The sequence below is a fragment of the Mya arenaria genome, chromosome 3 (assembly GCF_026914265.1).
Source record: "Mya arenaria isolate MELC-2E11 chromosome 3, ASM2691426v1".
Classification (NCBI taxonomy): domain Eukaryota; kingdom Metazoa; phylum Mollusca; class Bivalvia; order Myida; family Myidae; genus Mya; species Mya arenaria.
This window is the reverse complement of record NC_069124.1, coordinates 43104679-43118247: the sequence shown is the minus strand read 5'-3', so window position 1 is coordinate 43118247 and position 13569 is coordinate 43104679. Positions and strand designations below refer to the sequence as shown.

The 13569-nt window shown below is 38.2% G+C and overlaps 1 protein-coding gene across 1 annotated transcript; it reads left to right on the top strand.

Moving 5' to 3' along the window:
- Window positions 1–2656: 2656 nt before the first annotated feature.
- On the top strand, window positions 2657–12268 carry LOC128226514 (heat shock 70 kDa protein 12B-like). The gene is made up of 8 exons (XM_052936422.1): window positions 2657–2906; window positions 3284–3501; window positions 4368–4517; window positions 5326–5544; window positions 6760–6916; window positions 7535–7697; window positions 8410–8556; window positions 8902–12268. The coding sequence occupies exons 2-8, from the start codon at window positions 3316–3318 to the stop codon at window positions 9653–9655; spliced, it is 1776 nt and encodes a 591-aa protein (XP_052792382.1). The 5' UTR covers window positions 2657–2906; window positions 3284–3315; the 3' UTR covers window positions 9656–12268.
- Window positions 12269–13569: the final 1301 nt, after the last annotated feature.

Below are 13569 nucleotides of genomic sequence, written 5' to 3'. Positions count from 1 at the left end.
AAAGGAAGGTGGAGTTGGAAATAAATAAACTTTATCTTTTAAATTTGAACAAAATATTTTTTATGAATAGTTTTGGAACACACACGCACTACTCTCCCCACATAGGTGTACAGAGCCAATCTCCTACGCATTTTGGGAACACCCCTCACAGGTGTGAACAGAGCGACTAAACACCACGCTTTCGTCAATGTAGAAAAAGAGGGTTTTTTTAATTCTTTATATAATCGTATTTGCAAGAAAGCATATGTCGTGAATAGCTAGCGTTTCTTTGCAAGGATATCTTTAAAGACAGACCGTGGTGGCTTGGTAACGCGCAAGAATCATGAGAATTGTAATTCATACCATGCTGGTCCATAACCCTCGCTCTACAAATAGCATACAAATGGTCTCAAACCAAGGTCACATTGCAATTACACGTAAAAAAAAACAATGATGTCTATGAAACCTGGCCCCAATTTCTATTTAAGTCCCTTATAACAGGATTAAGTACAGCTCACAATTTCAGTTTTTCAATATTTGCGTTATGTTAACACCACTAAGAGTTTCTATACTTAAGATCTTAATTATCATTATGATAATCACAATAAACCATTTTCGTGGATCAAAATTCGACTTAAGCAGGTATTTTGGCATATTGAAATAAGCTACTTAAGCCTGTTAAGCTTAAGAAGTTTCGAGAAACTGGGGCCTGGATACATTCTGTAAATCCTAGGTCAGTGGATTTCTACGTATCTAAAATCAGTGATTGGTTGTAGGTAGTATAGGTTCAAGCTCGGGCTTGACATTGTGTCTACACAAGCTATATATAGCCAATAATTTAGAATGCGGAAGTCGCTTGTTGTTTTTAGTGACACTTATTTTATTCTTCTTCAACGGAAGGTAGATCTCTGTCAAAATCTGTTTTTATCAAAATTTAATGTTAAAATGTTGCAAGGATAAATTTTTCAGCGTTGAAATTAAACGTATGGGTCAATAAAGGCCTAGCGTCAATTTTCAACTGGGTTAACATTTAATGTTACACCGGCCTGGTCAATGGTAAACCAGCATGTTTTGTTTTGTCCAGTATAATGTAATTTACGTAAACACGCAACACACCTGAGGAATCACTATTTCCAAGAATAAAGCTGATCTTTTTCTGAAATGTTGTACGTGTAACAGGATTGCTTGACTGTATTCAGTAAATTAATTCACATTTAAGTGACATATAAGGTGAATTGAGATTCGAAATATGAAATGCACTAATTACCAAGTCGTTGATATGCTGTCATACTTCATATACCTGAAAGCCGCGTCTAAAGGGACACATGCTTACAATTTCCAATGGACAAGTGTCTAACTTCTTAGATTATAAGAAAAGTGCATATTCATCAATAACACATTTCTTTCAAGTTTTCTTAAACTATATTGTAAGGAACTATTTTTATGTCCTTGAAGAGATAAAACACTGATATAAAATATGTTGTATTTAGGAACGTTTGGCAGACGGCTATAACGAAAACCAACAAGAGTATTCGCTTCTTTGTTATGTACCAGTCAATTGTAACCCCCCCCCCCCCCCAGGTCCGGGGGTATACCGGGGATAGCCGGGGAAATGGGCCGTGTTTTTACCTTCCAGGTGACCCTGCAGTGCCGGGTGAATACGGTGGTTTTGTCTTCCCGCAAAACATAGCGGGGAATGGGCCTTACCTAGAGTCCCTTGGGTGCGGGGGAATTTGGCGGGGGTTTTACGAGCAGTTCGTTCTCGCAGGGCGGGGACTTTGCCCGAGCTTGGCTGGACCGAAAGTCAAAGTCGCCGCTATTCCCCGGACCTAGGGGGGGGGGGGGGGGGGGGGGTGTTACAAATGACTGGTGCATTACTGTGACTGGTCGCCGGCCATACGCATTAGTAATTTCCTTTTGTCTAATTAAAAATCGCGACATAGTCACGCGCATAACTGTCGTAAGTTTTAACGATAAGAACCATGGTGTACAAGTAGTGTAATGCTCAGATTACTGATTTAGGTAGACATTAGGCGAGTACGCACCTGTTATCAACCTTATGTGCATGGAAAACTTTCCACATATCTCTTTAAGTGTCGCTTATTTCGATCACATTGAAGCACGTTTAAACTTCTTCTTGTTTACATTCATTTGAGTGACGATAAGAAAATATGTTCATATTTAAACATATTCAGCAGCGTTAAATATTGATGTATTGCATCGAAATTCGTCACGTTTGAGGTGTAATCTGTTTAAAGGGACCCGCGCATGTTTTTGTAAAATGCACTTTTTTGTATGACGAAGTAAATTGTGGTAAACCGTTGGGATACTAAATGCTGGAACCCGTCAGCAAATGTTGATATTGACTCAAATATCGTTTTTAGGGATCACAATTTTCATAAGCGTTAATATCGCTAATAATCACTTATTACAGCTTAGGTGTTGTATGGTTGCATGATTGGTTGATTGAAATTACTTTACCGGTCATCAAATGCGCTTAAAATGTACCATTTCCGACTTGAATTGTTAAAAATGAGTTGGGGTAGAACCAAATAACCCATCTGCTTACGTTTTAAACCATATAAATTTCGGTTTTGAGGAAGAGGCGAATGTGAAAAGTTTGCGCCCCTAAATTACGCGCCCTCTAAAGTCAATTCCTGGATCCGCAACTGAGGAGTGTAATATCAAAACACTCGTTTGAAAATGCTATAATTTGCATTTACCAGCAGAATCAGTTATACGTTATTTATATTTGACTTTATTTTTCCTGAGGAGTTATAACAAAATCAAATACGATTTTTGAAAAATGCGGTCGTATCGATACGTAAATACAGGCGCATATTGACCAGGAAGTAGAATTACTGGGAAGACCGCTGGAAGTAGGAAGTAAATTAACAACGGCAATCTTTTCACTGGCTTTTATAAAGGTAGATATATAGATTTCAATTAAAATTCTTAGTGTCCTATTGACCATTTAATAGTTAGAACACGTTATGTAAATGGTGTATTCATTTCTAAACTCAAAGTATGTTTTATTTAATAATCTATTTTCGAAAATTTCGGTTTCTACTTTCTGTTTAGACAAAGTGTAATTGTATCATTAGTTTGCATATTTTCAATGTACTAATAAACGATGTATCCCATAATGAATCGTACATCATTCTTTACGGTAAAGCCCATTTATCTAGTGGTATTGGTGTGCGCTTCTTACTTAAGCAGTCGTTGGTTTGGGTCCCGACCACGGACACTTTCTCATGACCTCTCAAGGTCACTTATCATTTATCGTAAAATTGTTTAACCATAGCAATAAAGAGCCATAACAAAGACACCAACAAGATGTCACAATCGCGGATCCCTGTGTTGGCGGCGGTGGTTAGGGAGCGCCTCCAGGTGGCGGCCATCGACTTCGGGACGACATACAGCGGCTACGCGTTCTCCTTTCGGTCAGATTTCCTGGATGATCCCCTCAAGGTCAATACCAACCAGTGGCAGGCTGGCGGGGGAAGGGCCACGTCGCTTAAGGTTTGTGTGGAAACAGGGCGATTTGTCTAAATTTCGAAAAAGGACAAATATGTTACTGTGTATAATACATACATATATATTTATAGATTGGATAAAAAATTGTTAGTTCAGTTATAAATGAAGTTCTGAAGAGTCATGACTCCTTATTTTGACAAGTTGTAAGATAATTATGTATTTTCATAGTTAAATGAATTTATAAAGACCTTAATAAAGACCATAAGAGTACATCAATGATAAACATGTAAATATATACACACAAACCACAATCAATCAATTAATCAATCAATCAATAAATCAATCGTACGTCATATATTTATATACATAAATACAAGACTTATAGTTAATAATAAATACATAGATAATATATTGAGAACAAACTCAACATAAATTAAAGATGCACTCTAACTCCCAAATTAATAAGATTTACCATGATTAACACAATTGTTTTAATAAACCAAAATAAATGTAAAAAACTATGGTTCTCATGAAGGTTGAAAGAAAAGTGCAGAAAACCCTGTATTTCTACCTTATGAGGCGATAGTAGATTGCACTAAATCTTTTAGCACCCACCAATTATTTGATAGTTTTGTGTTTTCAGCTATTAAATACACAGTTTCAATTTTGTTATCAGTCATTCATATTTTCCATAAATTCATTATTTAGTAAGAAGTTTTATCACTCAAAATTTATGATTGTAATAAAAGTGTATGTATTGATTTTAAATAAGAGTGTCGCTTTAATAGTATACCGCGATGAGAAAAGATATGGGGCCTGTTTAAGAGTTGTTTTAATCGAATTTTCTTTTCATCGAACTCATGTGTCATAAACCCATTTCTGTTTGTATCAACTCATACATTGGCACTCAGACTTCTTCATGCATCCTGTTCAACCCGCGGGGCGAGTTTGACAGTTTTGGTTTCGAGGCAGAGGACCGGTACGCAGAACTCGCCCTAGAAGATGACCACAAGGACTGGTTCTACTTCAAACGATTCAAAATGCTCCTCTATGAAAACAAGGTACAGCCCCTCCCTGAACATTTCAGGAATTTTAGGATTCTGCCTCTCACCCTAAGGGTTGTGGGTTCGGTCTTCTAAAGTGATAGTTTCTGGTTTCTACCAAGGAATGGCCTCGAGATCAGCTTTCAGTTGTCTCACATATTTCACTGAAATAAATTACCGGTACTATAAACGAAATAATTTTATATCTTCTGCATTAAAGCTGCACTCTCATAGATTTACCATTTTGACAACTTTTTTTTTCTTTTTTTGTCTTTGAATGAGCCAATGTTTGCCTAAATATCTGCAAACTAGCGATATGAGTGCTGACAAAGATCAGATCGCAGATTTTCATCCATCTGTTCGAAAATTAATTTTAATGGCCTTACTAACGGTTTAAGAAAAATGCATAAAACATCAATTTTTGAACTTAAATATGAAGATCTGCGATCTGATTTTTGTCAGCAGTCTTGTATAACTGGTTTCCATGCATTTTCGCATAAATTGGCTCGTTCCAAGACAAAAAAAGAAGAAAAAAAGTTGTCAAAACGTTCAATCAGTGAGAGTGAAGCTTAAAAAGATGAGTCAATAATTAGTGTAAAAGGTTTGTTTGACGAGCGTCTCCATATCGACGCCATAGGTACACTTAAAGTGACGTCATATATACACTTTGTAGAATCACAAGGCTTCAAATGTATTTTGAAAAAAAATATCCCTAACTGGCGGATGTTGTATGGTGGGTCCACCGCACTTCAAACATTAATTCGAAAAGAAGGTTTCTTAAAGATTCAGTCTTTTAAATACAAATCCACAAACTCTCATTTTCAAGGACCTGAGCCGACATACCGAACTGACGGACGACAAGGGGAAGCGAATGCCGGCAATGAAGGTGTTCGCAGAGGGCATCCGGTATCTGAAGGAGCACCTGCTGACGGCATGCGGAGAGCGAACGCACGGACTGGACGAGCGAGAGATGCACTGGGTGCTCACCGTCCCCGCCATCTGGGACGACAGTGCAAAGGCGTTCATGCGGGAGGCCGCCACCAATGTATGTATCTCTGGCTTTAGAAATTGTGATTTTGATCAAGCTTTCACCAGCGGATCTGGGAGGGGGGGGGGCACCCCCTTAAACCGTCCAACATCGTTAACATTTTATTTCAATATAGGAGAAAAAGGTTAAAATAATAATAGACCATTTGTTACTATAAATTGTTAAAATTGTCATGAGGGAGTACCCCCTCCCCCCCCCAACCCCTGCCAACACTTTAAAACAAATTTATAAATTTCGGGAGGGGCTCAAGTCAAACGGTTACGCCCCTAAGTTATGCCCTCCTAGCGTCGAATCCTGAATACGCCCATGGCCTTTATATACGACTTACATCTTGGTATGAGCATAGCAATTTAAATTCAAAAGGCTATGCCTTCATGGAAAAGTCGTCATCTATGTATAAAATGATTCATACATGTAAATCATACCTGTTCTTGATATAGCCTAGGTGTTGAAATACTCCCATGTAAACATTCATCACTCATCCAGAAGTTTGCTCAAAGTTTCAATGCTTTGACATTTGTTTCGCCATTAACTCATGAATAACATAACCTAACGCTCCAACAAATTGATGTATTGTTCGATGGATTTAATGTACATTATGTTTCACGAAGTTCGAAAGGAAATCAGTCCAAATTAAATATATATTTAAACATAATTAGCTATAAAGAATTATGTTGTATCAAATCACTTTAAAATGATTTTGGACGAGTACATGTATGTGTTAGTAAACTTTAATCAACCATTCTTAATGTGGAAATTGCACTCAGAGTGGACAATTGTTGAACATTTCTGAGTCTTGAAATTATACGGGGAAAAGTCAATCGCAGCGACGCGGCCATCTCCGGCAAGCTTCGAGATAGTCATTTCCGGCAATCGGAACACCTCGGCCAGTATCCAACAGGAATTGACTATCTCGAAGTTTGCCGGAGATGGCCGAGTTGTTACGAATGAGTCAATTCTTGTTGGATTCTGGCCGAGGTGTTCCGATTGAGGAAAATTATGTTTGCTTTCGCATAGTCCTTTTTTAAAACTAGATTAGACAATTGTATTTTTAGTTTTACTTCGCCCGCTCGCACCAATTTCCTTCGGTCAAAATCCAGCGTACAGTAAAACACTAGTTGGTGTGGCCTAAGCGGTCAATAGCTAATATCCTATTTTCACTCTCGTATTTCTGTGGCCCTTTATACGAAAATCTATAATTATTGCTTAAAGGCCGGTATCGCAACCGATCAGCTGTCTCTGGCGCTGGAACCGGAAGCAGCTTCGCTGTTTTGCAAGTACCTGCCCGTTGAGAAGATAGAGGGGGCCACCGGAAAAGGAATCTCTGCCTTCGCCCCCGGAAGGAAGTACTTGGTCCTTGACGCCGGCGGTTAGTTTGACGTGATTGTAAAAAACATAAACTCGAAATTAGGCAAAGTATTATATCATACAGTTGCATGTCATGATATTTTGTGGATGAATTACGTTCATAACGTGTATGTAAAATTAGAATTACGAAATGTTTTCTCCTTATTAAGAGATACTATCTCATAATTACAAGATGTTTAAGTCCTAATACGGAGCTACAAATTGCCAGTTGTGTAGCTGTTTCTTATTCATTCTAGTTTTTCACTACAACAGCTAAAGGTGAAAATACAAAGAGTATAATCCTTTTAATCCTAAAAATTCGGTTTAGGAAAGTTAAGTTGCCGTCTTAGTCTTAAAGACGAGTAATTATGCCCTAATTAGAATATGCTAATTTGATTAAACTCCTAATTAGGAAATACTATTCCGTAGTAAATATGCGCCCTATACAAGCATCTCGTAAATACGCCTTACTTAAAATCTAGGGCTTAGGTTCTCCAAAAAATGACTAAGTATCTCGTAATTACGACTTTGTATCTTCTAATCGGGAGATAATTCATTAAAAAACATTATAGATGGTGACTGGCAAAAGGACCCTCTCATAATTTATTGATAATCCTAAGTTCGTTCGTTTTTCCCTAAGGCGGGACCATTGACATCACTGTACACGAGACACAGCGGGATCACACGGTGCGTGAGCTGTACAAGGCGAATGGTGGACCCTGGGGTGGTACGCGTATCGATGAGGCTTTCATCACCTTCCTTACCGACATCACCGGTACTGAGGTCATGGAGAAGTTCAAGAGGTTAGCCAAGTAGTTTGTAGGGATTCGTTGATCTCTGATCTTTGAAATTGTATCGTTATTAACATTTATGAGGGCACAAGTACATTTACCAACGTGAACTTATGTCATAAATTCTTAATTCTTTTATTGATTTGTAAGTATGAGGAAGGCCATCGAAATTCCAATAGTCAAAATTCGAAAAACAAAATCTGTGCGATATTTCACATTTCTTTACCACACTTGCCTGATGTCCAGTTAGCGAATTGGTTTCGATTGTCCGCCTGGGCGTATATGAGTTTGGTGGGTTGTCTCCGTGGAATCTGCCGCTAATGAGCCAGTCAATTGTAACCACTCCCCCCCCCCGGTTCCGGGGAATACCGGGGGCTTTGACTTTCGGTCCAGGCAACCCCGACTAAAATCCCCATCCTGCGGGGACGAGATTATGGTAAAATCTCCGCCAGATGTCCCCGCACTCCTGGGACCCTAGGTAAGGCCCATTCCCCGCTATATTTTGCGCGAAGACAAAACCACCGCATTCACCCGGCACTGCGGGGCCTCCTGGAAGGTAAAGATACGGCCCATTTCCACGGCTATCTACGGTATATCCCGGACCTGGGGGAGGAAGCGTTGTTACAATTGACTGGTACATAAACACGAGACCAAACATCCATGTAACCGACAAACGAAAGTGATTGCCATAGCGGTGTTAATACTTGTTTCACAATCGCTTCAGCGATCACCGAGACGATTACCTGGACCTGTTACGGGACTTCGAGGTGAAGAAGACGGGCTTCGTGCCAGACATGGACCAGAAGGTCACGTTCAAAATGCCCATCTCCATCCACGAGACGTTTAGTTCTGTTCGAGGCGAAGACTTCCGGTGGGTGTCATGTATCTGTTCGAATAAGTATTAAAATGTGTACTGGTTCTAAGGTGCATGCACAAAATTAGCTCGGAAGATTTCCGGAAAGTGGCCGAGCGTTACCCGATTACGAATTTTGTCCTTGTATATACATGATCTTGGCAACATACATGTATATAAAGAGTACTTTACAGTCGCTGCCGCATTACATTTTTGATACTGCACCTCTATATTTTAACTTTCCATGGTCTACTGTTAAAAGTGTCGTTAGATCGCTGTACATGTATAAACTAAAGTGTCAAGAGGTGTATCTGATATATGACAAGCGTTGTTACAGCATTTCACTTTAATTTTTCTTTCCAGTCGAAGTCTCATAATGAAACATGATCTGAAGGACCAGGTGACGTTCGCCGGCGACAAGCTACGCATCCAGGCCGCGCAGGTTAAGAACTTCTTCACGGAGACATGCGACACCATCATAGGTCACCTCCGGAATGTCCTCGGGCAGCCTACAGTCCGCGGCACCGACACAATCCTAATGGTTGGTGGCTTCTCGGAGTCGCCAATGCTGCAACGGGCCGTCAAGGAGGCTTTCTCTGAGATGAAGATCATTATCCCTGCGGAAGCTGGGCTTGCAGTGCTGAAAGGAGCAGTCATCTTTGGCCACAACCCCACGGCCATTGCCTCTCGGGTGTCTAGGTTCACGTATGGGATATCGGTAAACAAAACATTCATACCAGGGGTACATCCGGAATCAAAGAAGGTCATAAATGACGGTAGAGCTGATTGTCAGGATTGCTTTGACAAGCACGTACAAATTGACCAAGAAGTTGAAGTCGGACAAAGCTTCGATGAGAAAGGCTATATTCCCTCAAGAAGAAACCAGAGGACTGTGGCAGTCAGAGTCTTTACATCTACCGAAAGAAACCCGAAATATGTTGACGATCCTGGATGCACTGAGCTTGGAAATATCAATGTTGATATGTCCAACATCGATTCATACGAGGAAAGGAACTTCGTTGTAAAGATGATTTACGGAGACACGGAACTTCACGTTGAGGCTAAGGTGTTGAAAACAGGTGAAGTCCTTAACGCATCATTCGACTTTCTTGCTTGATCAAGAATCAACTTTTGACTAGTTTTATGTTTGCCTATTTATAAAGTGTTCCCAAGAAACTGCACAGCGATGTTTTATGAACATGATTTACTTCGTAATCGTCTAAAAATAGCTTATAAACTACGTGACATGCTCCTGGATCATCGTATTAATCCACATTACCTATTCATTTAGTATCAATTTTGTCGTGGGAGTGTTATTGCTTTATGTTTTTTGTAATTGTTCTCATTGCACCGAAAATAATGTTCTGTGATTTGTACAGCTGTGATCAATTTTTGTTTCAAAATGTTTCGTCTTATCAACGTATAATTATCGTACAACCGCTTTTGTCATTAAATCATTTTAAAGCAGTTACATGTACGGAAGACTATATGACTGCATGGTCATTAGCCGGATTTTTCATCGAAAAATTACGGGTTATAGAATGGCGAAAACCGGGCGGGCGGGCGGTCTGGTGGGCTTTAACAATTTTGCGTTAAAGTTTGCATTTTATGTAATAAAATCAAGAGTTTTTATCCAATGGTAATCAAACTTCATACGATGGTAAAGTATAATGAGAGGAAGTGCGGTGTACAATAACCATAACTCTATTTTTGCTAATTATTGAGCTATTGCCCCTTGTTACTTTTTTTGTCCGGAGTATAACTTGAAAAGTACTGGATGGAATTCATTGGAACTTCATACAATGTCAAAGCACAGTGAGAGGAAGTGCAGTGTACAATAACCATAACTCTATTCTTGCTTATTACTGAGTTATTGCCCCTTTTTACTTTTTTGTCCGGAGTATAATTTGTTTAAAAGTACTGGATGGAATTCATTGGAACTTCATACAATGGTAAAGCACAGTGAGAGAAAGTGCAATGATCAAGAACCATAACTCTACCTAAACTAATTACTGAGTTATTGCCCTTTATTTGTTTTTTTTTGCTGTCAATTTTTTTCAAGACATTAACTTGCAAACTACGAGATGGAATTTATTAAAACTTCATTTAATGGTAAAGCACAATGAGAGGAAGTGAAGTGCACAAGAACCATATCTCTATTTCAGCTTATTACAGAGTTACTGCCCTTTGTTACCTTTTTCTTGTCTGGAGCATAACTTAAAAACTGTTGGATGGGATTTAATAAAACTTCATACAGTTATAGATCATAATGAGAGGGAGTGTAGTGTACAAGAACTGCAATTCTATTCCAGCTTATTACATAGTTAGTGCCCTTTGTTGCTTTTTCTTATCCGGAGCATAACTTGAAAACTATTGGGTGGAATTTAATAAAAATTCATACAGTGATAGATCATAATGAGAGGAAGTGAAGTGCACAAGAACCATAACTCTATTTCAGCTTATTACAGAGTTACTGCCCTTTATTACATTTTTCTTGTCCGTAGCATAACTTAAAAACTATTGGATGGAATTTAATAAAACTTCATACAGGGATAGATCATAATGAGAGGGAGTGCAGTGTACAGGAACAGCAATTCTTTTTCAGCTTTTAATAGAGTTACTGCCCTTTGTTTCTTTTTTCTTGTCCGGAGCATAACTTGAAAACTATTGGATGGAATTTAATAAAACTTCATACAGTGATAGATCATAACGAGAAGTAGTGTAATGTACAGGGACCGCAATTCTTTTTCAGCCAATTACAGAGTTATTGCCCTTTGTTACCTTTTTCTTGTCCGGAGCATAACTTGAAAACTATTGGATGGAATCTAATAAAACTTCATACAGTGATAGATCATAATGAAAGGGAGTGTAATGTACAGGAACCGCAATTCTTTTTCAGCCAATTACAGAGTTATTGCCCTTTGTTACTTTTTTCTTGTCCGGAGCATAACTTGAAAACTATTGGATGGAATCTAATAAAACTTCATACAGTGATAGATCATAATGAGATGGAGTGCAGTGTACAGGAATTGCAATTCTATTTCAGCTAATTACAGAGTTACTGCCTTAGGAGAAAGAATTCCATGGCCATAAAAATTCATTAATTTTAGTCAAATCTTTATGAAACTTGCTCAGAATCTTTGTCTACTTGTTGTCTTAAACATTTGTGAATATGGGTCACCTCAGATCAAAAACTAGGTCAAATCTTAGGAAATATTTTCCTGATGTCATAAAAAAAAATTAAAAATCATAAAACTTTTCATGAAACTTTTACATTTTTTTTCTTCAGGATATCTTAGTCACGTTTAAGTATAATAGATTTTCAAGAAACTTTTGCATTTTTTTCTCCAGGATATCATAGTCACATTAAAGTATAATAGAATTTAAGCATAAATTACAGTTTTTTACTGCAGGATATTGATTTTTTTTCAATTTTCATTTTAAGTGTTTGAATTTGTAAATAGCACTTTTTTGTCTCACTTTTTAGAAACACATTGTTTTTTGCCCATGTATTTGTTGCTTTAAGTTATACAAAATTATGTTTATTCTTAAATTGGAAATTGGAGTTCAAATTAAGAAAACAATAAAAACAGAAGTTAATGTAATTAAAGAACACGGTCGATCGTGGTTTTAAACCAACTCCTTGCATGTTTTCATTCTATTTGTTGTTAATGGTATGTCGAACTGCCATTCTTATTATTATCAAAATGAATAAAGGTTATTCAATGTATATATGTGTTCAATGTTATAATTGCATTGTGTCAAACGATTGTGAGAGCTCCGACCATTTTGATGCCTTTGGGTTTAATTTGGGGTGTTACAAAATGACTTAAGCAAAGGTGATGGCTAAGCTAGCTCGTTCTTTGACTGAAATTGAATTACATGGGTGCACTTATATTGAGAGGAGTGTAGTTTTATTTGACGACGCCACCGGACTATCAATGGGCGTCTGACCCGGGGATAGATTAAGACTTAATCGTGTTAGATTGTTTGGTATAGTGCATAGACAGAATGTAGCCCTGGACGGAGCTACCAAGTGTTAACGTCCGCCAGCGTATAACGCTGTTTATCGGAACTCCCGGAAAACGGTTTGCAAATGCAATGATGCGGCGGAGGATCGAACCTGTGACTCCTTGATTTATAGTCAAGTTTCGAACCACTAAACCACGAATCAGCCATTTAATTCCAATATTTCAATGTACATACGAATACATATCACATGTAATCATAATCATATTTGCGAATTAATATGCAGACTTGGCTATTGTATAAATTGCTAAGACGAGTGTTTAGGTGTGGAATTCATGAAATTGTGTTGTGCTATGTACCGAAAATTTCTCAACATTTGAGATTTCAAACTCGATTCAATGGAACTCGACAAACTATCTTGCTCATTGGGTGGAATTTAGACAAACTCGATTCAATGGAACTCGACAAACTATCTTGCTCATTGGGTGGAATTTAGATAAACTCGACCCAATGGAATTCGACAAACTATCTTGCTCATTGGGTGGAATTTAGACAAACACGATTTAATGGAATTCGACAAACTATCTTGCTCATTGGGTGGAATTTAGACAAACTCGATTCAATGGAATTCGACAAACTATCTTGCTCATTGGGTGGAATTTAGACAAACACGATTCAATGGAATTTGACAAACTATCTTGCTCATTGGGTGGAATTTGGACAAACTCGATTCAATGGAATTCGACAAACTATCTTGCTCATTGGGTGGAATTTAGACAAACTCGATTCAATGGAATTTGACAAACTATCTTGCTCATTGGGTGGTATTTAGATAAACTCGACCCAATTGAATTCGACAAACTATCTTGCTCATTGGGTGGTATTTAGACAAACTCGACCCAATGGAATTCGACAAACTATCTTGCTCATTGGGTCGAATTTAGACAAACTCGACCCAATGGAATTCGACAAACTATCTTGCTTATTGGGTGTAATTTAAACAAAAGTGCACAACATGTATCAGGGGATGTGTAGTTAATAGAAGTCCTCAACGTGCTGATC

Excerpts from the sequence above, each read along its gene's own strand:
- LOC128226514 (XM_052936422.1), top strand. The coding sequence starts at position 3,316 with ATGTCACAATCGCGGATCCCTGTGTTGGCGGCGGTGGTTAGGGAGCGC. Across the intron at positions 3,502-4,367 it reads GAAGGGCCACGTCGCTTAAG|ACTTCTTCATGCATCCTGTT; the intron begins GTTTGTGTGGAA and ends ATTGGCACTCAG. Across the intron at positions 6,917-7,534 it reads CTTGGTCCTTGACGCCGGCG|GCGGGACCATTGACATCACT; the intron begins GTTAGTTTGACG and ends TTTTTCCCTAAG.